Raw genomic sequence first — 25,041 nt, forward strand, 5'->3', positions numbered from 1 at the left:
TTTAGTTTATTGAGTCTCAGGTCAAAAAGCAGAAAAATCCGAGATACTTAAAAATTCTGGGTTGCTGAAGGAGCGACTGCTCCAGGCGGAGATCTTACGATGGAACACCCATAATTTTTGTGGAGCGCCCGCTCCACTCAGGTAGGTATCTCGACAAAAAAAAATGTTTATTCTTGTTTTCACCTTCTTTTTGATTTATTTTCACACCAGAGACGGTGTGAAGTAAGTCTGGGGGAGGGTTTTCATCGTTTACTAACTTGTTTATTTCTTTTGTTTTTCTTTTGAGTCAGTTTTTATGATCGAGTCACTCAAAATTTTGTGGGAATTAGGACCTTATTATGTGTTGATCACTGACCACCTCGTGCTTTTGTTATCTTATTCAGTGACCTTAGCAGTGGCGAAAGACACACATGTGGACCTGGAACACCCTGACATTATCTCATTTGGTTCTCCAGAAGATTTCGACTTGTCGAGGTTACACTAGAAAGACGTAGCTTCATTTAACTTGAACCTAATCTTGACTGAAATTCTTCTTGTTATGGGCATTAGGTCAGAGAAACGAGAACACACTCAGGACTTCTTATCCTTTTTATCCATCTTGCTGATCCTGAGTGGCTAGCTCATCTTTAGCTAGTTCCCACCCTGCACCTTAGCCTTTATTCCACCTTCATGCATTTGTTTTTCAGTGTCATATGTCCAGATATGTGCAAAAAGGTCGGAGAGGAAAAGATCGACGCAGCATCTTACTCGTTATTGCTACAGAAATTCAGTCAGAAAGGAGAACAAGCAGATTAAGGGAGCAACCGCTCCATAACCAATGAACTGCGCAAGAGCAGGGGTGGAGAACCAGAATGGTTGCAAAATCAGAACCACCAGTGGCACTCAAAACCATCATGTATTACCTCATTTTTCGTCACATCACCATATCAGTCTTAAAAAAAAAAAAAAAAAAACGAAAATAAGGTGATGGAGAAGGGGAAGAAAGAAAAGAAACATGGAGCCACTGGGAAGGTCGAGAGAGAAGTTGGTACCAAGTGTTGAAGAGTATGCAGAGAAAAGTGGAAAGCAGAACAATCAGTCGCATGTTCCATCAATAGAACAGTCGCATGTTCCATCAATAGAACAGTCGCACCAGATATAGCAAAAACGAGTAGAGGCTGTGGACATCAATAGATCCGTCTTCTCTTGCAGTTTTGCGCGATATCCTGCATCCTCTACAAAAAAATGGTAGCCCCTAAACACTCTTAACTCCACCATTAAATAGCTTGTTCCACACCTAGACCGTCTACCCTGAACAGTGCATGTGATGAGAAGCTCACGCTACTCTTAATCGAATGTAAGGAGATTTGTCTGGAAAGTGTAGGTTTTGCAGGTTTGAGATGTAGAGTATGGAGCCGATCTTGAACAGCAGTCAGTGGGGTTTTGGTAAGGCTGTGTTGTCCTAGTTTTACTGCTTATATGGTTCAGAGATTCGTGGTTAAAGTATGGTTGCTGAGAATAAGAGAGTTCCCACACTTTCAAACCTTTCTCCCCGTTCTTAATACGTGACATTGTTTGAGGACAAACAAGGATCTAAGTCTGGGAAAATTGATATATGGTGTTTTTGGCATCTTGTATATATGTTTTCTAATTGGTTTTCAAGTCTTTATCGAGTCTTCCTAGTCCTTTTCGAGTCATTATAGATCTGGAGTTACATTGGATGGGAGATAAACCAGTTGGAGGAAAAGAAGAGAAAAATAGTGCAAATTTGGAGTTTTTTACGCAGAGCAGTCGTGCAGAGCAGTCTGACGTGCCTGTTCCAGCGGCAGAGATTTTTAAGGAAGTTTCCAAATATTTCGGGATTTTACCTAGAGTTTCCCCCTTTTACTCCTTGGCCGCCACAGACCTGCATATATATCTTTTCCTATTATTCTAGACATTCTATGCTATTTTTCAGAGAGATTTTAGAGAGAGAAAATTTGTACTCTTGTTAAGGGAGAAGAATCTCTACATCCTTTGGAGAAGATTTCTAAACCCTCTTTGCTTTTTATTATTGATTCAGACATGTTTTCTTCATCTGTTATCTCTATGTTTTCTCTGTCCATAGCTGAGTAATCTACTTGCTTAGTCTAGGGTGTTAGGGTGTTAGATCCGTGAGTTAAACATAGATAAGTGAATCCCTTGATTGTCTTCATTCATAACTATTCTTAATGCTTGCATTAAATTGGCCGCTTAATGTTAGATCCTAGGTTTAACATGTTCATTAACCGTGTAATAGGTTGGTAGATCTGTTATGAATGAGCATTGCATCCCTAGTCAGCGAGAGTAGATATTAGGGTGTATTGTGAACATATCGGACTTGATTTCTAAAGCTTGCTAGCGCATCTTGATCCAAACGAGAGTTTAGGCATCAAGACCGACTTGCAAAGGAATCAATACCACGAGAGTGGGTTGATTCAACCTGAGTGATCCGAGTTGTAGACTTACTCTTAATTGAACTTGAATAATTGTTTGGCACACACTTGTTTAACACCCGATCAAACCACCCTAGGCTAGCATTCTTAATCATCTGAAAAACCTTAAATCATTCTCTTACTTGCTTGTTACGAAATCAACTTTAAAACCCCCATATTGTTTTAGCTTGATATTGATCCTATAGAAATAATGTGTATCATTGGTCTCTGTGGATTCGATCGTAAAGTGCTACATCGACATACCATTCGATTGTGGTAGTGTGCACATTAGGTTAATTGGTGTGCGTATGCACGTAATACCAGTCTCACCGGCCATCGAGGAGGAGCTTGACCACGGCGACGGGAAGGGACGTCTTGGAGAGGCCATCCCGGCGGACCAGCCTCTGAGCAAAAAGTTGGAGGCCGAGGAAGAGGAGCTGGAACATGAGAAGGGAGGAAGATCAGTGTTGGTACTCGAATGAGGAATGAAAAATCGATTAAGCTAGAGGCTCCACCATGGCTTGAGAGAAACGAGAGTGACAAAGGTGTTTTGTTAGAGGTTTTAGTTATCGGAGTCGCAATGAGTGAGAGAAATTGAGATTTGGATTCTAGGAAAGATTAGGGTTTTCACCTTCACTTTTGGATTTTAAACATGTGTTATGATTGGTTCCATCTAGTTTACTATTAGTTTGGTTTGGTTGAGGGGTGATAAAGTCATTGAACAACAAGAAAGTGTGTGTCAAGTGTAATGTGTCTTTTGTTCCAATTGAAATGTGAAAAAGTGTCTATGAGAGTAATTTTTTCTATATAGTGTTATCAAACTGAAGGTATGTATTTATTAATATATGTCCCATTATATAAATGCTCAGACATTCATATCCGCAACAAGGAGAATGTTACTCGCTTTGAGGTGATTGTGAGTCGTGAATCTTGATGAAGATATAGAATCCCTCTAGCAATTCCACAAATGATCTTGTATCGGCAAGTCCAGTCCAGCTGACCTTCCTTAGCAGGGTCTGTGAGCAACCATACATTTCGCTTAGCTCTAAATATATGCAAACTCAAATTTAAAGAATGATTAACGAATCATTGGAACAAAGTATTAAGTATAAGTGCGTAACTGACCAAAGAGGAAGTAATCAAGGCTTTCGTTAGGCACATACTCGTAGACCAGTATCCTCTCTTTTCCTTCTAGACAAAACCCAAGAAACCTAACCAAATTTTTGTGCTGAAGCTTTGCAACAACTGCAACCTCGTTCTTAAAATTTGTTCACCTTGCCCTTGATATCTTGCATATTCACATTGTTTTATCCATTTATTCATGTGCATTTTCATCATATAGATTAGGATTTAGCCATGTCTAGGTTGCATTTTGCTTACATATGTCTCTATTAGGTATTGGAGTACCACATGGAGTTCCTGGAGACATTTGGGTACATTTGGAGCTCAAGGGAGGTGATTTCCCGGAGTGACTACATGAAGTCGCTGTGACACACATCCCGGAGCGACCTGGCCAGAGCGACGTAGAGAGGTCGCTCGCGTTTCTATCGCGAGACACCCCTCCCAGAGCGACCTGGCCAGAGCGACATGGAGAGGTCGCTCCGCGTCTATTTGCCTGTCGAACTCATGTTTTTCTAAGGGCCTTTTGGTCATTTCATTATGCACGTTTTTACTTCTGAAAACCTATGTTTTAAGTACTTTTGTAAGACACCAGAAAAAAATCCCTTCTTCCGGAGAACAACTAGTAAAAACTTCTTTTGATTCAGATTTGATTGCTCTCGTCTTGTGTTCTTGTTGATTTCTTATCTATTTCTCTACATGATTAATCCGAAATCCACCATGGGTTTAAGAGGAATCATGGAGATTAGTGAGTAATCATCACCTTTTGAATTCATGGGTTAGGGAGATCAAGGGTGATTAGGTTAGTTCTAGGATGTTTTAGTGTAGATCATTCTTGTTCCTTGCTAGTAGAGTATTCATAATGCATCTTCTGAGTTGGCCACTCAGAAGTTGATCGATAGGCATTTTCCACCCACAAGGTGTTTGATGAAATGCCTGAGACAACTCTCCTAAGCTTTTAACATACTTTACCAAAGACATTTGTTGTTAAAAATGTTAAGATAGCCAATAGACTTGTTAGTAATGATTGCTTTCATATTATTCAACCAAAGACATTTGATGCTTGAGATATGTTAGTAAATGAACATTCATCTAGACATAGAGTTTGTTTAAGATTGTGTCTAAGCTTAAGGTTGATAGTTTGATTGATCATTTGCCATCCTTAGTTCGATACTTGATCACCCAAGGTCTAATCCCTATGCCCATGAGTTCTCTTTTCCCTTAAATAGAAAGTATCATTCGGTAATCGCTTTCTAGTATTAGTAGCACTACAACAAATATAGGTATTCATAGCAGATTAAGATAGCACAATTTTCCTAACTGCTATGGAAAGGTATTTGGAAGTCTGCCTCGCAAAGTTATAGCACTTTACTTATGCTATGCCGAAAATTCGGTAAAGTGAAAAAAAAAACTCACTAATCACCCAAGTTTTTAGAATAAGCGCCAACACTTAGTGAAAAAAATGGATTTAGGCGGTATGTTTTAAGAACATATACTTTTCATAGCATTAAAAAAAAAAAAGAAAGGGATCGGATTTACTTACCTCGTTCTCTCCGTCTTCCCTTTCTTCTCCACCTCCATCGAGCTCAAAGCTCTATCCACCATCTCCGACTCGTTTCTCCATCTTCCCTTCCTCTCTACATCCTCTCTCCACCATCTACGACTCCATCGCCCACCAACCCTTCCTCCCCACATCATCTCTCCACCATCTCCGCCGCGTTTTCTCCATCTTCCATTCCTCTCCACAACCTCTCTCCACCATCTCCGCCTCGATCTCTCATCTTTCACCATCCGTAATCTCGTCGCTCATCCTAACAGAGTATACAATTGGATTCAGCCATCATCATCTCCAATTTCAAATCCGAGACTCTAATTTAAGAGTGAGGTCTTAAATTCAATTGATCCAAGTTGTGCATGTATATAGGTCTTAGTTTTGATTGATTGAAGTTGTGAAAGTAAATAGGTGTTAGATTCGATTGATTCAAGTTCTGATTAATTTCATTGTTATCGGTTCATATTTGTTTCCATTAATCAGTTCTTTTTTTGTTTTGCAGGTGCGGGTTCGTGACTTCACAAGCTTGCGTCTTCTATATTCTGTCGAGGTTAGACACATCGATCACTTATTCACATTATCTAATAGTTTGTATACTTTTGTAGACATTTATCTAGTTGTTTGCGGTTTAGACATTGAAGCAAAATTTATATTGTCATTGTTGCTTGAACCATGTACACTTTTTGGAATTTTGGCAAGGGTCCTAATAATGTTGGACAAGTCGTGGGTTCATATAAGTAGGTATGTACATTTCCCTAAGTGTTCAGGTTATAGAATTCCAAAAATTCGCGTCATAACTTTTTTTTTTCATGAACTTAAGAGTTGATTCTGCATACGAGAGAGCTGCCCGAGCTTTTGTCAATGGTGTTACTGATAAGTTAGGAGTTAATGGGAAGATTGTATGTCCATGCGCCCGATGTCGTAATCTGTATCGCCATACAAGTGAGGAGGTTGTCTCTCATTTGGTTATAAATGGAATGGATGATGCTTACAAGGTACGGACGGATTGGTTTCACCATGGAGATGGTAGCTCTGTTGATGTAGTGGATGTTAAAGATAGATGCTGGAATGCTGAGATTCTTAGTTTATATGAAGCTGCAAACTTTGTAGATGAGGATTTAGCCAACCGGGGTTCACAGTTACGTGAGTCAGTTGAGGGTGAGGACAGGAAAGAAGATGAGTTTTTAGCAAAACTTGCAGAGGCTGAAACCCCCTTGTATCCGACGTGTTCTAGTCATAGCAAGCTATCAGCTGTAGTTTCTTTGTTTAGGATTAAGTCTCAGAATGGGTGGTCAGACAAGAGCTTTGATGACTTGCTGCAAACATTGCCAAATATGTTACCTGAAGACAATGTGCTGCACACATCAACTTATGATGTCAAGAAGTTTTTGAAAACTTTTGATATGGGATATCTAAAGATTCATGCTTGTGTTAACGACTGCTGCTTATTTAGAAAGAAGCTGAAGACGGCTGAGAGTTGCCCAACATGTAAAGCGTCTAGATGGAAGACCAACATGCATACTGGTGAAATCAAGAAGGGTGTTCCACAGAAGGTTTTGAGATATTTTCCGGTGATACCTCGTCTGAAAAGGATGTTCAGATCGGAGAAACTTGCAATGGATTTACGATGGCATTTCAATAACAAGAGCACAGATGGGAAACTCCGACATCCAGTAGACTCTGTTACTTGGCAGTCAATGAATGACAAGTATCCGTCGTTTGCAGCGGAGGAGAGGAATTTGCGACTTGGGCTTTCAACAGATGGGTTTAATCCCTTTAGTATGAAGAACAGCCGATACAGTTGCTGGCCTGTGTTACTGGTGAATTACAACATGGCTCCTGACCTATGTATGAAGGAGGAGAACATAATGCTCAGTCTGCTGATTCCAGGACCACATCAGCCGGGTAATAGTATAGATGTTTACTTAGAGCCGTTGATTGAAGATTTAAAACAGTTGTGGTCAATAGGTGAGCCAACGTATGATGCAGTTAGTAAGACTACCTTTACCCTTAAGGCAATGCTACTTTGGACTATTAGTGATTTCCCGGCTTACGGGAATCTTGCTGGTTGTAAAGTGAAGGGTAAAATGGGTTGTCCTATATGCGGGAAGCACACAGATAGTTTGTGGCTGAAGAATAGTAGGAAGTTTGTATTTATGGGCCACCGGAAAAGTTTGCCTCCCTTGCATAGTTTTAGAGGAAAGAAGGCTTGGTTTGATGGGAAAACGGAACATGGGACGAAGGGAAGGGTACTCACAGGCAGGAATGTCTCATATGTGTTGAGAAATTACAAGAATGTTTTTGGTAATAGAAAACAGTCTGGGAAAAAGAGGGCTACTCGAGTTGACATACCATCTGATAAGGAAGATGAACTAAGTGGATCTGATGAGGATGAAGATGTAGGAGATAAAGACGAAGAGGAATTGTCTAGATGGAAAAAACGTTCCATTTTTTTCTCATTGCCTTATTGGGAGGTATGTTTAAAATTAAACATTTACTAACTGTTTAAGTCTGTAAGAGCTGTTCTGATATTTTTCTTTATTTGCTTTGTCATGAGAAGGAGCTCCCTGTTCGGCATAATCTAGACGTTATGCATGTGGAGAGGAATGTGGCTGCAAGCTTGATTGCGACATTGTTACATTGTGGCAATTCAAAGGATGGTCTAAAGGCTAGAAAGGATCTTGAAAGTCTTGGTATCAGGAAAGATTTGCATCCAAAAGCTCAGGGTAAAAGGACATTACTTCCACCAGCTCCCTGGTCTTTATCAAAGTCAGAGAAACACATCTTCTGTAAGCGGCTATATGATTTTAAAGGTCCTGATGGCTACTGTGCTAATATATCTAGTTGTGTATCATTAGAGGAGTGTAAGGTGTTGGGACTCAAATCTCATGATTATCACGTCCTAATGCAACAACTACTGCCAGTAGCAATCAGGGGCTTACTACCTAAGGGTCCTAGGGTAGCCATTCTCCGCTTATGCGCTTTCTTCAACCTTCTATGCCAACGAGTAATCGATATGGAACAACTTCAGCAAATGGAATCTGAAATCGTGGAGACTCTCTGCATTTTTGAAAGATTTTGGCCACCAAGTTTCTTCGACATCATGGTTCACTTGTGTGTGCATCTAGGCAGAGAAGCTAGACTTGGTGGTCCGGTCCATTTCCGATGGATGTATCCATTTGAAAGGTATGTTCTCCACTGAAAAAATTATTAATCTTCCTAATGGACTTACTAATCATGACCTATGTTCTTTTAAAACAGGTATATGAAAGTCTTGAAAGACTATGTCAGAAACACAGCAAGACCAGAGGGGTGTATAGCTGAGTCTTATCTTGCGGATGAGTGCATGAAGTTCTGCTCGGCTTTCTTGACTACTACAACAAATGTGCAAGAAAAAGAGGACAGAAACACTGAGTATGAGAGTAAGTCCATCCTCGAAGGTCGTCCTATATCAGCCGCCCGCTCATTCCAATTTTCAGAAGCAGAGTTGAAAATAGCTCATCTTGCTGTAATACAGAACACGGCCATGGTGGATCCATATGTTGAGTAAGTTTCTCTTAGTATATATAAAAGTATTGATTGTGACTTTTATAAGATTTCAGTGTTGAGGTTTGCTTTTTCCATTTGCAAGTGCTCATTTACAACATCTACAAGACTCGAATAGTAGATGTCAAAGGGATGCAACATATTTATGGCGTATGCACACTGAAAAATTTGCAGCGTGGCTAAAGCAACAGGTCTGCTAGTACTGTATATGTTTCAATCCGATTTTATACCATGTTGTGTAGCTAACAATTTTTAATGGAATAAATTTTAGATATCTATTGATTCACCTGATGAGGAAGACACTCTGAAGTGGCTGGCTTATGGTCCTCGTAGTATAGCCAGATCTTACACAGGCTACATTGTGAATGGGCTACGATTTCACACAAATGTGGTGCATAGGCTAAGTCAGAATAGTGGTGTTTACTATGAAGCAACAGCAATGTGTAGATCTAGTGCAAAGGACACAGCTCAGGTGGTCGACGTTGTATCCTACTATGGGAGAGTAGTTGATATTATATTACTAGACTACAATGGCTTCTACGTCCCAATATTCAGGTGTGAGTGGGCAGTTAAAGGTAACGGTGTGAAGGTAGAGGATGGCTTTACGCTGGTTAATTTTAATCACAGCCACATATCCTTTGCAAAGGATCCATTCATTTTAGCATCTCAAGCGAGACAAATATTTTACTCAAGGGACACTGATGAATCGAGTTGGTATGTAGTTATGAAGGGTCCATGTAGAAGATACAGTGATGAGAAACCTGAAGATGGACATGCAGATGTAGGACCATTGCCTTCGGATATAGATATGTGTCTGGAAGACATATCAGATGAGGCTGAGAATGTCAGAGATGATTGTGAAGGAATATACGTTTGACATATCAGATGAGTCTGAGAATGTCAGAGATGATTGTGAAGGAATATACGTTTTTTTTTTGGGTTTTCCATGACATTCTAGTTGGTTACTTTCCAATGCAATATATGATTGATTTCACTGATTACCTATATTTATTTCTGTTTGCATATAGTGTTGAGTTGGTTTGACATTTGATTAATTTTTTTGAGTTTCCCTTTAGTTTGTTGCAGGAAAGCCATGGCTAAAGGAAAAAGGGGATCAAAGAAAAGGAAGATGATTGTGCACGATGATGAGCCTGAATTTATCCGCACCATATATACTAAAGAAACGCAAGATGAGAAGCAGATAGAGGGATCACAGCCTGAAGACACACAGCCGGAAGTGCAGCCTTGGGACACACAGCAGGAGATTCCGCCTCTGGACACACAGCCGAATATGCAGCCTTGGGACACACAGCAAGAGATTCCGCCTCTGGAAACACAGCAGGAATCGCAGCCTCAAGACACACAAGAGAAAGAATCCGAAGGTGCAAAGGCTCATGTCGATGGTGCTAAGTCTACTGATGAGGGTACTGATACTGTTCAGCCGAACAATAAAAAACGACGAGGACCAACGAAGATGAAAGATATTGCGAGAGATCCTAATGCACGGATCAAGGTGGATTTCACAGCATTTGGAGAACCCTGTGGAGAAGGATCAGTTAAGCTCTCTTCGTACTTAGGTCCCTTGGTGAGGGAACATGTTCCTGTGGTGATAGATGATTGGAGAAAAATAGGCGACGACCGGAAAACTGTTCTATGGAAATCTGTTCAGGTAATTTGTTTCTGTTGACACTATAACTAAATTAACGAACTCTGCCTTACAACTTTTAATGTTCTTGTAGTTACGTTTTGAACTGGATGGAGAGTACGAGAAAGCGGCAGTTATGAAACAGATGGGATGCATATGGAGGGCCTCTAAATCACGCTTGGTTAATCAGATTCTGAATGCTGAAAATCACACAGAGCGTTTGAAGTTGAGGCCAGATAATATTCAACTTGCAGAGTGGAAGAAGTTTGTGAAAGAGAAGACTAGTAAAGAGTTCAGGGTATGACATCTTAATTAGTTATATTATCTTACATCTGCTTTCTAACACTTCTATATAGGCTGTTAGGGAGTCGTACAAGGAAAGAAGACGTAAGCAGATTCCTCACACATGTAGCCGTAAAGGAATGGTTAGATTGGCAGAAGATTTAGTAAGTATATATACAGGAGCCTGATTTGTGTATTTATTGGAATTTTTTTGGAATTTTTTTGTTCTTGAATCATAAACCTGAATCATTATGCAGAAAAAGGATGGCACTGAAGTGACGAGACTGAATGTGTGGGTGAAGTCACGAACTAAAAAGGATGGCACTGCAGTAAACACAGATGCTGCTGACAAAATAGTAATTCTTATGTTGTTCTCTTATTCATTTGTGATGTTTAAAATTAGAGTTAAAAATCTCACATAAAAATTTGAACTTGTGACAGGAAAAGGCTACTGAGTTTATTCGGTCTGACCATCAAGGATCATCATCATCAAACCCAAAAGAAGATACTCTTACTCAGATCTTGGGACCTGACAATCCTGGACGATTGAGGGCTATGGGTAGAGGAATGAGTGTGAGCAAACTGGCTTTTTTCGAAGTGAAGAACAAGTATGTGACTGAAATGCAACAGACACAAAATAAGTTGAAGCAGCAGGTCGAAGAATTGCAAGAGGCTCTTGCTAAAATGAATAGTCGAGTAAGTGTTTCTGAGCAACTCTCCTGTGATTTTTTTTTTCTTATTAAAGAACACAAACCTTATTTATTTTTCTAATTACAGAGGCCAGAATCGGAAGAGGGTGAGAATTCAGCACCAAGAGTAAGTACTTGTGCAAATCGGATTCATGCTCAACTAACTTGAACGGAATGTAACTGTTGTGTTGATTAATCTTTGTAGAGTGTGACGAATAATTGGACACCACAGCCTAAGTGTATCCTATATGATTGGTGTGACAAGGAATGCAAAGTAGCCGAGGGTCGTTTTCTGTCATCGGATGAAATGGAGTTTGTTAACAATGTGCCATTGGGCCCTAATTCAGTTAAGGTGGTAGTTGAGACGGCTATTGAAGTAGATGCATTTCTTTGGAGACCGGCGCCAAAAATTTACACTATTGGTCAGGCTGTAGGAGAAACAGTTGCGTGGCCTCAAGATTCTCTTCTTGTTCTTGACGAGGAGATCGATCCAGATCACATTCTTGGTAAAGTAAGGTTTTCAGTCCTCATCTCACTTTGGTGTCTAAGTTTCTGTTTTCTAAAATCTAGTAATGTATTTCACGTGTTGAATTTATTGTTTTGACAGAGCCCTGAGACAGTAGAGAAGAACAACTGCAAACTTCTACATTGGTTAACACAGGATGAAGAAACAGTTGCTGAAGGTCGTTGGGAGAGTCGTGATCCCAAAGCCTTGGTGGATGGCCTTCCTCTTGGACCAAATGCTGTGAAAGTATATGTAGATGCGGTGACGTTACCTCAGACTTTTCTTTGGAGGCCAACAGAAAAACACTCAACCCTCGGTGATTGTTTGAAGTCGTATGTAGCATGGCCTCTCAGCAGAGTTTCATTCGACAGTTTAAACTCTGAGTCACCAGCTACAGAATCTCCTATTACGCAGTCACAAGTACACACTCCACCGGCTCCTGCTAATATTTTAAAACCAGTGGCACAAACTCCTTCAAGCTCTCGGAAGGTAAGTAGTAGTGTAGGTTGTGTTGATATATCTAATAAAGTTGGTAATGCTTTCATATGTGTTACACTAATGGACATCATTCTCATACACAGATTGTGAAAGAAGGTCAGAAGTGCAAACTGCTCGACATTACCGGTCAGAAAGTTGTTGTTGCAGAAGGACGCTGGTCTTCAAACAACCCAGAACAGTTAGTGCATTTTGTTCCTTTGGGAAAAAATGCAGTTCGTGTGTGGGTTGATGTAGTCAAGGTGGATGATGCCATGGTTTGGAGGCCTACATCTGCAATCGAGTGTATGGAGGATGCTATTGGTACCACTATAGCATGGCCTGAAGACAAGGTTGTCATCGTGTGAGGATGAATAAGAACGTATGGTCTTCTATTTTCATTGCTTTAGAACTTATGAACTTATGGTACTTAGTGCAAATGACACTTGTGTTCTTACTTTTGAACTTAATTATGATATGGTATTTCTATTATGAAATTTCAGACTTTGTTTACTTCTTTTTGAGCATTTTGTGTATTTATAGTGAACCATTTATTGGGCGAAATAGCATATTTTAATGGGTGAAATAGCATATAAAATAAGTTATGATACACTCACTTGATATCACGAAAAAAATGCTATAAATCATATGAACATAACTCAATACCACTGCTGCAACACATCATAAAGTAGCACCAATGTAAAGCTACTACAACGTAATTGATGGCTACAGAATATAGCTATTTTACAAAAATATATAGCAACATAAAAAAGTTATTACATAATTTAGAACAGCACAAAATAATAGCTATTAATAGGTTTAATACAGCAGATAAATATAGCTGTTATACAATTTCCTATAGCATAAATTGTGTGTAATAAATAACCGTAACACAGCGAAAACATAACGCTATTAAAGGCTACTCTACGATAGCGTCATCCGAAAACGCTATCGTATATAGGGACTCTATTATAGCGGTCGTTTTCATAGCATTTGTAAAACCGCTATGGATACCATATAATAGCGTTATCCGTATGCTATTAAAAGCCATATTTGTTGTAGTGTAGTAGTTTAAAACCCATCTAAATCATTGGTTGCACTTAGATTAAGTGAGTACTTGCATTCTCATTGCTTCGAATTCCCTTAGAACTGGTTTGACAATCACTATACTACAACATTTGTCTTAGAAGCCTGAAAACTCCTAACATCAGTCCTGAAGTTTTCGACAATCTATTTACCGCTACTTCTGTCCCATTCGGAAATGTACCCTAACATGTACTACGTTAGGCCCAAGTTTAATGAAAATAATACACAAAATAAGGTGCAGTTAGGGAACTAATTGTAGTATTACTAACCTTGCAAACCTCGCCAAAACCACCTCGACCAATATTTAGTCTCTAAAAAACCAGTTGTTGCAGCTTGAATCATTTTATAGTCCAGTTGCAGCGAGTCTGCGCTTGATATTTCATCTCCTTTTGCACAATAAAAGTATTAGTAAGGAGACAAAAAAAATGTTGATCATTGACACGCTAACAAGAGTAGATAAAGATTGTTGATTAATTAGATGAATCCTTACAATCAGATGCAGTTGCTGTATCATAAGCCTCCTTCTTCCTCTTTGTAAAGAAACAATAACCAGCTATCAAAAGCAGAACAACCACTATGGTTGACACAACAATGGGTACCACTAACAAGTTTGATTTCCCACCTTTCCAAACATAGTTTGCTCAATAACAGAGAATTCATATAATCAATCTAAACCCAATGTGAAAGGACAAAACTTTCAATAGTTTGATTGATATTTTCGAGAAATCAATTGCCAAAAAAACAGAGGAAAAACACAGAGCTCTGACCAGGTCGTGCAACAGCTGAAACCGCAGGTGGTGTTGGTGGTCGTTGTTGTTAAGCTAGATGAGCTTCCAACCTAAAACCAATCGGTGATAAGTGGAGTAGACCATCTATCTTATATATTGCTTAGGATCTCTTCCAACTACCGATGTGGGACACTTAGTGTCTAATAGAAAGAGCCGCTCTGTGGAATTGTTGTAAACTTTAGCTCCGTTTGTTTTAGTTGATTGTCTAGTGTTTCATGTCTCTTTCTGTAGTGTTTCATTTTCATGAAGGTGCCTCGCACTCTTTTGTTTTTGCATTGTTGTTTTAACTAAGTCACAATCGGCTTTTAAAATGTTGTTAATGTGAATGATTCTCGTACAAAATCTCTATTTATTAATATGGCTGTATGATTGAAAATTTATTTGTGTAATGAAGGTGCGCAATTGCTAGTGTTTCATGTCCTTTTGTTTCAAATGTAAAATAAATTTATATAATGGAACAAAACATCTCGCAGTTCCAATGTGTTAATCAATCAATCACCTTTCTCTCAAAAGCCTTTTTTAATCTTCTTAAGCTTTCTTTTTTTGATAAAACTATAAGAAAAGTTGGTTTATTACTAGAGTGTTATACATCTTTTAAAAATTACTAAAGTATTTGGATACTCCTAGTAACTGACAATAAGGGCTTTTGGTTAGTTTTTTTTTAATTGAAATTATTTTTAAACATTAAATCCACATCACTAATTAAGTATCCACATCATTAATAGAAAACAATCAACCATCTCTTTAATTACATAACGTTGAAAAAAATACAACAACACAGCACAACTTCATCGAAGAACTAAAGGAACCCTAACCGTCTCTTCCCTGAAATCGTCATCGACATTGTGTATACTCCGTCTTCTTCGAACTAACTCTCTGTCTTGTCTTCTCCGATATCGTCTTCCCCGAAATCGTCGTCTCCGATCGTTTTTACGAAATATTTTTCGCTGTAATCTCCTGAAATCATCTTCTCTGCTGCGTTTTTCGAGTTTGTGGCTGAGTTTTAATTTATGTTGTGGATGAGTTACTTTTCTTTTACGGCTGGTTTATATATGCAGTTTTGTTTATATATGCAGTTGTGGCTGAGTTACTTTCCGCCAATCTCCGAAAACCTAGCTATAAGAAGTGTGCATTCCGAAGAGAAAAGACAAATACATTCCAAAAAACACCCAGATCGACAATTGTGGGATGTATTTAATTAAGTTTGTATGTGATTTCATACCCATATTTGGATAATCTAATTTTTTTTCAGATCTGAGTGAGAGAAAATTGAACCAAAAAAATGAAGGAGATGTAAAGAAGTGACCTATTCAGCGGAGACGACACAGAGGAGTTCACTGAAGCTTGGATACATGGATGAATACCGGAATGGTGCAGAAAACCTGTATTTTTGGTTTTCTATGTAAAAAACATAACTCACCCATGTATTGTGTGTTTGATTTATGCTATGTTTACACTACTCAGCCGTGTCGTTTATATATCTCAGCCGTGTCGTTTACATAACTCAGCCATACTTCAAACATACCCTAAAATCAAAAAATGTTTAGATAACTCAGCCGTATCGTTTATATAAATCACCAATACCTCAAACATACCCTAAAATCAGAAAACAGAATTCAAGTACTTTAAGAAGTTATATTGAAGATCATCTTATCAATATCAAGTGAATATAAATAAACTGAATGTGTATAGTTTCTTAAACTTCAAGTTGAGACTTTAACTTTTGAGATATATGTTCTCTTACAATCACTTATACAATTCTGACTTACAAGACTCTAACTTTAATCTTTTCTTAAATATAAACCTCAAATCATAAATTATAGAATTATAAAGTTATAAAAATTTAAAGTTTATCTTTGAACATTAAATCCAATATTTTTATTATTATTTAAAGTTTAAGGTTTAGGTTTAAAGTTTACGTTTGTAGTTTTGAGTTAAACTCAAATTTTAATCACTTAAAAAAATATTTAATTTAAAAATTTTGATTTAAACCCGTAACTACATTTTTTAAGTTTCAAGTAATTTTTAAAACAAATTGAAAAGAACTAAAATTACAAATTATATTGCTTTTTCATGACCATTGATTGATTTTAGTCTAAAGGTTCAATATTTTCAATATAAAATTATAATATTTTATAATGTATTAAAATTTAAACTACAAATATTAAATATAAAATTATAAAGTTAAATATTTTCAAAACATTATCTCAAACCTTATCTATTTCGAACCTTCAACCCTAAACCTTGAACCACACATGCTTTGACCTATACTATAAAACATTAAACTTCAAACTTTTTAAAAAAAATTAATTAATCATCTACCATAAATTCTAACTACAAATGTTAAAACTCTAATATTTTTGTTATTTAAAAATATAATCTTAAATCTTAAATCGAAACCCAAAACACTATATACCAAACCCTAAACTCACTCAGTTATATACCCTAAACTTTAAACTTCATATTTAAACTATACATAAAAAAATCAACATAATCCAAGTTTTAAAATTTAAAACTTTATCAAAAATACACTTTAATATAAAATATAATTTTAACCATCAAAATTAAAACATTAACCATTGATTGTTTTAATCTAAGGGCTACAAATCCATCTAGTGGTTATCTTCTAACTTCTTTCTCATTGGTTAAATTTTTTAGTACAAGGATTACAATTCTTGACCATTGATTAGCTTTGATCTAATGGTTTAAAATGCATTTTTTTCTTCACTTTCTCTCTTCTATTTGACGTCTCCTTCTCCTCTTCTCTTTCCTTCGAGAGTTCTTTACAGTTCCAGATCTTCTTCATCTCTCTCACTTTCTGTCTTGTAAACAAGAGAGATTCATACATTATCATTCATTTCTTATGCCTTAGTATATTTGGTTTGTAAATCTTAGAAGTGAGAGAAGAAAAAACGTCAAAGAAGAAAAGAAGTTGTCGGAGAAAAAGAAAAAGAGTTGAAGAAAACTGGTCTTCGCCGTCGTCACAGATATTGAGCTCGTCGCCATCTATACTTGCCAACGTCGTCCTTGTTTCTGTTTCTCAGATCCATTTTTGCCGGTCTCCATCTTCACCGTAGTCGCCACTACCACCGCTTGTCACCACACTGGTCACCTCTCTCTCTTTCAATCTCTTTCACTCTTTCTCTGCGTTTTGAATTTTTTTCTTGTTACTAGAAGAAGGTGGATAAGACAGATGAGCTTGATGGTGGAGGAGATAACAAAACCGTGTGGCTTGAAGACGTCGGAGCTCTCGTGGTAACGAGACTGCGGTGGCGAAGGAAGAAGACAATAATGACCTCCCGGCTCTCGTGATATGGAAGAAACACGCGGTGGTTTAGTTAGGCCTAGATTTTGTCGACACGGCTGCAAGCTTTATCGTTTCTGGGTTATAGATTAGGGTTCGTTTATAATTAAACTCAGCCGTAAGGTATGCATAACTCAGCTGTAAGTGTGCCTAATTCAGCCGTAACGTATCTGAATGATATAAGCCAGTCGTAACGTTCCTATAACTCAGCCATTAAGTGTAATGTATTTCGCGACGTTTCGTATTTTAGGCGGGAAAAAAATATTTTGGGCGGGAAAAAATATTCCTTCAACTCTGAACACAATATTAAAACTTTAATATTTTCTTAAATTTAAATCTCAAACCCTAAACTATAGAACTATAAAGTTATAAAAATTATAAAGTTTATCTTTTGAACACAATATTAAAACTTTAATCTTTTCTTAAATTTGAACCTCAAACCCAAAACTATAGAACTATAAAGTTATAAAAATTATAAACTCAGTCGTAACGTATGCATAACTCAGCCGTAATTTGATTATAACTTAGCCGTAACGTATGCATAACTCAGCTATAACGTATCTGGATGGTATAAGCCAGCTGTCCTATAACTCAGCTGTCAAGTGTAATTTGTTTCGCGACGTTTCGTATTTTGGGCGGGAACAAACTCATTCCTTCAACTCTGAACACAATATTAAAACTTTAATATTTTCTTAAATTTGAACCTCAAACCCTAAACTATAGAATTATAAAATTATAAAAATTATAAAATCAATCATTTGAAAACAATATTAAAACTTAAATCTTTTCTTAAATTTAAATTTCAAACCCTAAAACTATAAAGTTATAAAAATTATAAACTCAGCCGTAATGTATGCATAACTCAGCCGTAACGTAAGGATAATTCAGCCATAACGTATGTGTTGGAGACTTAATGTATTAACTAAAGTTATCATATTCAGATGACGCACCATTTGAGTCATCAAACATATAAACTCAGCTTTCAAATTCATCATCTTCTTCATCTTCTCTCATTTTCTTATTTTTTTTGTTCAACTCTCTTCTTTTCTTACAATTTACGGGACTTAGCTTCTTCATCTCTCTCTTTGAGTCTTTTTTCTTCTGCAAGACGACGAATCCAATGAGAGAGGGAGCAACAGGATATAGGACCGCCATACATGAAACTGGAGGAGAGGAAGCTTCTTCTTTAACCGACCATCATCGAAAACGACGACGACTGTAGTAGATCTGTCTCAGATTTTCAATTTTAAAAAATCTATGTTTTCAGACCTAGTTGCGGAAACAATAATTACCAGAACCATAAGATCTCAGAGAAAGATAAAGAATAAGTTGAAGAAGATAGATAAAGAAGATGAAGAATGAAGAATAACATAGACCCTTATTTTATTGTTGTAACATTAGTGATGACATGGCAAATCCGAATTGATGACGTGGCGGATGACATGGAAAATCGATTAGTCAGCCGCCAAGCGAATATATAACTCAGCCTAAATAAATTAGCCCTCATGTACAATGCAAATCAGCCGAAACGTGGATACTATTTCAGTAATTAATCTTTCGCTAATAAATCAGCTGTAATTAGGATGAAAAATCTTAAGTCAGCCATATCGTCAAATAAATCAGCCGTCAAACAAATGATATTCTAGTAATTAATCTTTCGCTAATAAGTCAGCCGTAAATAAGCTGAGTTTACTATTAATCCATCCAACGACAGCTGATTACATATAACTCAGCCGTAACAACATCTCATAAGTCGGCCGTAAATTCAATAACTCAGCCAGTCGATGTTCATTAACTCAGCTGTGGAAACATAACTCAGCCGTGTCTTAACTACAACTCAGCCAAATTTTACAGAAATCAAACCGCCGATGTATAAGTCAGCCGTAACTTGTGTACGTAAGTCAGCCGTTATCCCATAAATCAGCCAGATTTCTGTAAATCAGCCGTAACTAACGGCTGATTTATGTTCTTAAGTCAGCCGCGTTGTTTAATTCAGCCGCAACGTAGCAATAACTCAGCCGTAACGACGTATATAGCTCTTTACGACCGACTTAATGAAAACACAGAACCGAATCCTACGTGGCGCCGGGTTTTTGATTACGTGACATTAAAAAGTAATGGCATTTTTGTAAATACATTTTTTCTCATAATATAAAAAAAGGGCACGCTTGGTATTTAAAAAATACCAGTAATAAAAAAAAATTTTGTATGGTTCTAATCAATTGTCCTAAAATATTGTATATTTGAGTAAACTTCCCTTCTTTTTTTTGGACAACATAATCTTCTTAAGCTTTTATTTGATTTTTCCCAAAAAAGTTTATAGTGCCGTTCAATAGAACTTTTGATTGATATCTTGCATGGCTGGTTACGTACTAGAAGATGGATGATGAATTGAAATATAACACAATATTTCTCCAAAGAGGTAACAGCTTTGGCTTTGGCAATATAGATAGAATGGTGATTTTGATCAATCAGTGTTTTCGCCCATTCTTGAAAACATGTAAGTCTCCATCTATAGTTTGATTTCATTAAGATCTGATAACACAATTGTGATACATTTATATTAGTATTCTTGGTTGCATTCTTATTGTGCCTCTCATACACATTGTGAGCCATTATTTGAGACGTCCTCTTTATGTCGGCGTTACTTAGCTGTGAACTCTATTAACATCTGAATCAGAGAAGATGAAGATAGAGAAACAAGATTGAGCTCAGATGATGAATCGAGGAAGAAGATGAAAATAGAAGTTTGTTATTCATCATAATTAGAAATGTACATGTATGTTCAGTATATATATATACAGTTAAGCTAAAGGAACCTTAACCAATACAAACCAGTTACTAAACCGGGATTCATACTAATACGCCCCCCTCAAGTCTTTATCATTGGAGCCTGTGGAAGATAAAGACTTGACAAGGATAAACGAGAGAGGAAAGAGTTGAAAGGACCCGGATGCAGAGGTTTGGTGAGAATATCCGCAAGCTGATTGCCAGTAGACATGAAAGGTCTTCAACTTGCCGGCCTTGAGCTGATCACGAACAGTATGACAATCGATCTCAATATGCTTAGTACGTTTGTGAAACACCGGGTTGTTGGCAATATGAAGCGCTGACTTGATGTCACAATACAACTTAGCTGGACCCGTGACTGAGACATGAAGATCACGGAGCAACTGTTGAAGCCAAATCAACTCACATGTTGCCAAAGCAAGACTGCGATACTCAGCTTCTGTACTACTTCGATTTACCACAGCCTGTTTCTTTGACTTCCAAGATATCAACGAAGAGCCAAGATAAACACAAAAGCCAGTTATGGAGCGACGAGTCTCCTTGCAAGTAGCACAGTCAGCATCAGCAAATGTGTTTAAACATAGCTCAGAAGAAGTTGAATACATCAAACCTTGTCCCGGGTTGTTTTTGAGATACCGCAGGACTTTATGAGCTGCTTGTAAATGTACATCAGTCGGAGCAGATAAGAACTGGCTCAGCTGATGAACCGCAAATGTTATATTAGGTCTCGTGATGGTGATATACAAGAGACGACCAATAAGTTCTCGATAGACCTTAGCATCAACAAGTGGTTTGCCTAAATCCTTTGTAAGATGCAGAGTAGGGTCCATTGGTATAGAACTTGGCTTACAGCCTAGAAGACCAGAATCTTCCAACAAATTCAACGTATACTTCCGTTGACAAACAGAGATACCCTCACTAGATCGTGCTATCTCAAGACCAAGGAAGAAACGAGCTGGACCAAGATCTTTTATCTTGAATTCAGACCGAAGAAGAGCTTGTAAGGAAGCCACTGCAGCTTGATCATTGCTAGCGATCAGAATATCATCCACATAAACCAACACGGCAACAAAAGAGGATGATGTATGCTTTACAAATAGCGTGTTGTCTGCAGGGGATTGAATGTAGTTAGCACCCAATAAGACTGAAGAGAAACGCTTATACCACTGGCGAGAGGCTTGTTTCAGGCCATATAGAGACTTCTTGAGACGGCAAACAGGATTTGGAGGAAGTTCTACACCAGCAGGAGGAGTATAACCCTGAGGTAAGCGCATATATATCTCTTTATCAAGATCTCCATGAAAAAAAGCATTTTAAACATCCATCTGATTCAAGCTCCAGCCATTGATCGCAGCAAGGCTCAGAAGAAGCTTGACACTTGTTAACTTTGCTACAGGTGAGAAAGTATCAAGATAATCAATACCCTCTTGTTGAGTAAATCCCTGAGCCACCAGACGACCCTTATTACGCTCCACCGTCCCATCAGCATTATACTTGATGGTAAAGATCCATCTACAACCCACCACATTCTTACCAACAGGTAAAGAAACAATATCCCATGTTCTGTTTTGCTCCATAGCCTCAAGTTCCATATTCACAGTTTTTTTCCACTTATCAGATTTCATGGCCTGTTGGAATGTTTTAGGTTCTGTTTCCATCTAATAAGAATGGACAGCAGCTTGAAAAACAGGATTGAAATGGTCATAAGAGACCACAGATGATAAGGGATATGGTGTTTTGAAAGATGGTGGAAATGAAGGGGAAGAAATAGAGGAAAAAGGAATAAGGCAACAAAGATGTGGGGGTAAAGTAGAAGAAGGACGAGATAAACGAGTAGAAAGAGGAGTAGCAGAAGAAATAGAAGCACAATGATACTAAGACAGATAAGTGGGAGCTTTAGTAGTTCGTTTTGGCCTAGATACATTCTCAGGTTCTATACGAACATCTTCTACTACAGTCCTATCAGTGTTAGAATTGTCATGAGTGTGTGAACGTGTAGGATTAGGCACGGAAGTAGAACAATCACCATCAGTCATTACAGGCATTGACTCTACAAAGTGTAAAGGTGCGGGCATTGGTAAGATTGTATTAGGAAACATATCAACAGACTTTGATAAGAGTTCAGATGTTTTAAAAGGAAATATTTTCTCATGGAATACTATATTACAAGAAATCTGAACAACATGAGACTCTAAATCTAGAACTTTATATCCTTTATATCCAGATGGATAACCAAGAAACACACAAGGTACTGCACGAGGTGAAAATTTTGTTCTATCTTTAGCATGAGTAGAAGCAAAACACAAACAACCAAAGTTTCTTAACAAAGAATAATCTGGAACTGTACTGAGTAATTTTTCAAAAGGAGATTTGTTATCTATTAAGGGAGAAGGCATGCAATTTATTAAGAACACTGCAGTCATCACACAATCACTCCAATACTCTAATGGCATATTTGATTGGAATAGCAAAGAGCGAGCTACATTTAACAAGTGTTGGTGTTTTCTCTCAACCACTGAATTTTGTTGAGGAGTATATGCACATGAAAAGTAGTGAAACATACCAAGTTCTTTAATGAGATCAGTAAAGGCTAATTCAGGTGCATTATCAGTTCTGATTGCTTTGACTTTCATGTTATACTGAGTTGATATGTGTTTAAGAAACAGTGGAAAAATAACTGAAACCTCTACTTTATTCTTTAACATATAGATCCATGTTACTTTAGTACAATCATCCACCAATGTAAGGAAATATCTATAACCTTCAACATATTGAACACTAAAAGGACCCCATATGTCTAAATGAACCTAATCAAAAAGAGACTGTGAAAGCTTATTATGAGAAACATACGCAAGACGTCGTCGCTTTGATAATGGACATATAGTGCAGGGAGCATGATCAGACGCTACATGTGTATATGCTGGTAAATGTGAAGATAGTTTTTGCAGGACAGTAAGGATGCCCCAAACGTTGATGCCACAAGTTGCTATCAGCTGATACAGAACCACAGAACACAGCACTGCCAGACGATGCATTACTAGTAGTATCAAGAATGTAAAGATTGTTGTATAAGCTACCCTTCCCAATCATCAAGCCCCGAGAAAGTTCCTGGATTAAGCAACCATTAGGAAAGAAATGAGCAGCATAAACCAATGTTTTTATTAGACTACTCACGCTTATCAAGTTGAATTGAAAATCAGGAACAAGCAACACATCATAGAGTATCAAAGAATCACTAATCTTAATTGTGCCAGTGTGTGTAATGGGAACTTTAACACCATTAGGAAGAGTTACTGTAAAAGAAGACACATGTGTAAAACTATCAAACATAGCTAGATCAGAACAAACATGACTAGAAGCTCCACTATCTATTATCCAAGCATCATGTGGAAGTATTGAAGGTAAAGTGGAAAGGCAATGATTTTGATATAAAAGGTTCTGATTTTGAAATGTAAGATTGATAGAAGGAAAGGGTATTGTACCGGACGATGAATGAGAATCCATTAGACCATGTTCTGTAATCGTAGCTTGTGGAATTGAAGACGTTGAGGAAAGAACTTGAGGCTCTGAAACTCGAACATGAGCATTGAACTGAGAGATCAAACTCTGTATCTGGGGTGAAGCTCTGCAGATGTAGATCCATGCCACCACTAGTCAACCGAGGAGTAACTGGTGGTAAAGAGTATTGGCGTGAATCTTGATCAGCACACACATTCGAAACTGCATTAGACACCTGAGAAGAAGCCGGAACCAAACTCTGATTCTGATATTTCAGCTGAGACTGCACATTCTTGGACTGAGACACATTCTTGTTATGATAAGAACCATATGCTCTATAACCAGGAGGGTAGCCGTGTAGCTTGAAACACTTTTGAATAGTATGGCCAGCCTTACCACAATGTGTGCACATAGGTCGTTGTGCAGCCCTTCCAGCATTAAATGCTGCAGCATAAGCCATTTCATCAACACCCGAAGCTTGTGGAACTGTAGACAATAGAACTACTGCTTGAAAAGCCACATTATCAACCGCAGTAACTGGTCAAATAGACCTCTGACGTTCATCCTAAGTAACGATGTTGAACGCCTCTTCAATGGTTGGAATGGGTTTAAGCATGAGTATGTGACGCCGAGTGTGCTCATATGATTCATTCAACCCCATGAGGAATTTAGTCATTCGACTACATTGCTGTAGCTTCTCCCACAACGCAGCTGCATCACATTCACATTTGCCAAAAGTACATATCGGTAACTCCACAAAATTTTGATGTTCTTCCCAAAGAGCAACCAGCTCTGTATAATAGGTAGAAACATCCATGGAACCTTGCTCAATCTTACTCAAACGCTGCTCAATATCAAAGACACAAGGAGCATCATCTTGCTTGAAATGAGAAAGCAAATTGTTCCAAATCCCTTCTGCCGTGGAGATAAAAAGCAAACTCTGAGCAATCTTCTTTGACACAGATTTCATCAACCACATCGCCACAATGTCGTTACAACGAGACCAATCACCATAATCACGATGCATATGAGATGGTTTAGATATAGTACCATCGATGAAGCCAAGCTTGTTACGAACGTTCAAAGCCATACGAACAGAACGCCTCCAAGAGTTAAAATCCGCAGCTGTTGTCACTCGATCAGTTACCAGAACCAAGCCAGCATGATCATTATGATGAAGATAGTACGGATTCTCATAAAGATCGGAAACAGAACGAGTCGAATCTTGATTCGTAGCCATGACGAAAGTTCGCAAGAAATCGATTACTGAGATGACGAATCGAGATGAACAAGCACGAACAAGACGCAAAAAATCAATCGAACGAGGAGAT

General features: G+C 37.9%; 4 protein-coding genes across 6 annotated transcripts; 2 read left to right on the plus strand and 2 right to left on the minus strand.

The window, feature by feature from the left end:
- Positions 1-4,812: 4,812 nt before the first annotated feature.
- On the plus strand, positions 4,813-12,760 carry LOC111203870. Of its 3 annotated transcripts, none has more exons than XM_048767433.1 (11): positions 4,813-5,436; positions 5,606-5,653; positions 9,726-10,318; positions 10,389-10,592; positions 10,651-10,740; positions 10,834-10,932; positions 11,018-11,272; positions 11,354-11,392; positions 11,471-11,776; positions 11,873-12,259; positions 12,352-12,760. In XM_048767433.1, exons 3-11 carry the CDS (start codon positions 9,743-9,745, stop codon positions 12,610-12,612), a joined length of 2,217 nt encoding a protein of 738 aa, XP_048623390.1. In that variant the 5' UTR covers positions 4,813-5,436; positions 5,606-5,653; positions 9,726-9,742; the 3' UTR covers positions 12,613-12,760. The 3 variants fall into 3 exon arrangements, with proteins under 3 accessions (XP_048623390.1, XP_048623389.1, XP_048623388.1); XM_048767432.1 differs by having other exon boundaries at positions 4,813-5,431; XM_048767431.1 differs by having other exon boundaries at positions 4,813-5,653.
- On the plus strand, positions 5,630-9,743 carry LOC125592737. The gene is made up of 6 exons (XM_048768121.1): positions 5,630-5,844; positions 5,924-7,577; positions 7,664-8,289; positions 8,365-8,649; positions 8,735-8,840; positions 8,921-9,743. The coding sequence occupies exons 1-6, from the start codon at positions 5,813-5,815 to the stop codon at positions 9,524-9,526; spliced, it is 3,309 nt and encodes a 1,102-aa protein (XP_048624078.1). The 5' UTR covers positions 5,630-5,812; the 3' UTR covers positions 9,527-9,743.
- A 107-nt stretch (positions 12,761-12,867) lies between the features above and the next one.
- On the minus strand, positions 12,868-21,486 carry LOC125592379 (uncharacterized mitochondrial protein AtMg00810-like). Its single transcript, XM_048767434.1, has one exon. It carries the CDS (start codon positions 21,484-21,486, stop codon positions 20,281-20,283), a length of 1,206 nt encoding a protein of 401 aa, XP_048623391.1. The 3' UTR covers positions 12,868-20,280.
- A 2,789-nt stretch (positions 21,487-24,275) lies between these two features.
- On the minus strand, positions 24,276-24,950 carry LOC106431302. The gene has a single exon (XM_013872111.1). It carries the CDS (start codon positions 24,948-24,950, stop codon positions 24,276-24,278), a length of 675 nt encoding a protein of 224 aa, XP_013727565.1.
- Between the last annotated feature and the right edge of the window lie 91 nt (positions 24,951-25,041).

The sequence above is a fragment of the Brassica napus genome, chromosome C9 (genome assembly GCF_020379485.1).
Source record: "Brassica napus cultivar Da-Ae chromosome C9, Da-Ae, whole genome shotgun sequence".
NCBI lineage: Eukaryota > Viridiplantae > Streptophyta > Magnoliopsida > Brassicales > Brassicaceae > Brassica > Brassica napus.

Coding starts and splice junctions, on each gene's coding strand:
- LOC111203870 (XM_048767431.1), top strand. CDS start 9,743: ATGGCTAAAGGAAAAAGGGGATCAAAGAAAAGGAAGATGATTGTGCAC. Junction 10,933..11,017: donor CAGATGCTGCTGACAAAATA/GTAATTCTTATG, acceptor AACTTGTGACAG/GAAAAGGCTACTGAGTTTAT. Junction 12,260..12,351: donor CTCCTTCAAGCTCTCGGAAG/GTAAGTAGTAGT, acceptor TCTCATACACAG/ATTGTGAAAGAAGGTCAGAA.
- LOC125592737 (XM_048768121.1), top strand. CDS start 5,813: ATGTTGGACAAGTCGTGGGTTCATATAAGTAG. Junction 5,845..5,923: donor TCGTGGGTTCATATAAGTAG/GTATGTACATTT, acceptor CATGAACTTAAG/AGTTGATTCTGCATACGAGA. Junction 8,841..8,920: donor CAGCGTGGCTAAAGCAACAG/GTCTGCTAGTAC, acceptor AATAAATTTTAG/ATATCTATTGATTCACCTGA.
- LOC125592379 (XM_048767434.1), bottom strand. CDS start 21,486: ATGCGCTTACCTCAGGGTTATACTCCTCCTGCTGGTGTAGAACTTCCT.
- LOC106431302 (XM_013872111.1), bottom strand. CDS start 24,950: ATGGCTACGAATCAAGATTCGACTCGTTCTGTTTCCGATCTTTATGAG.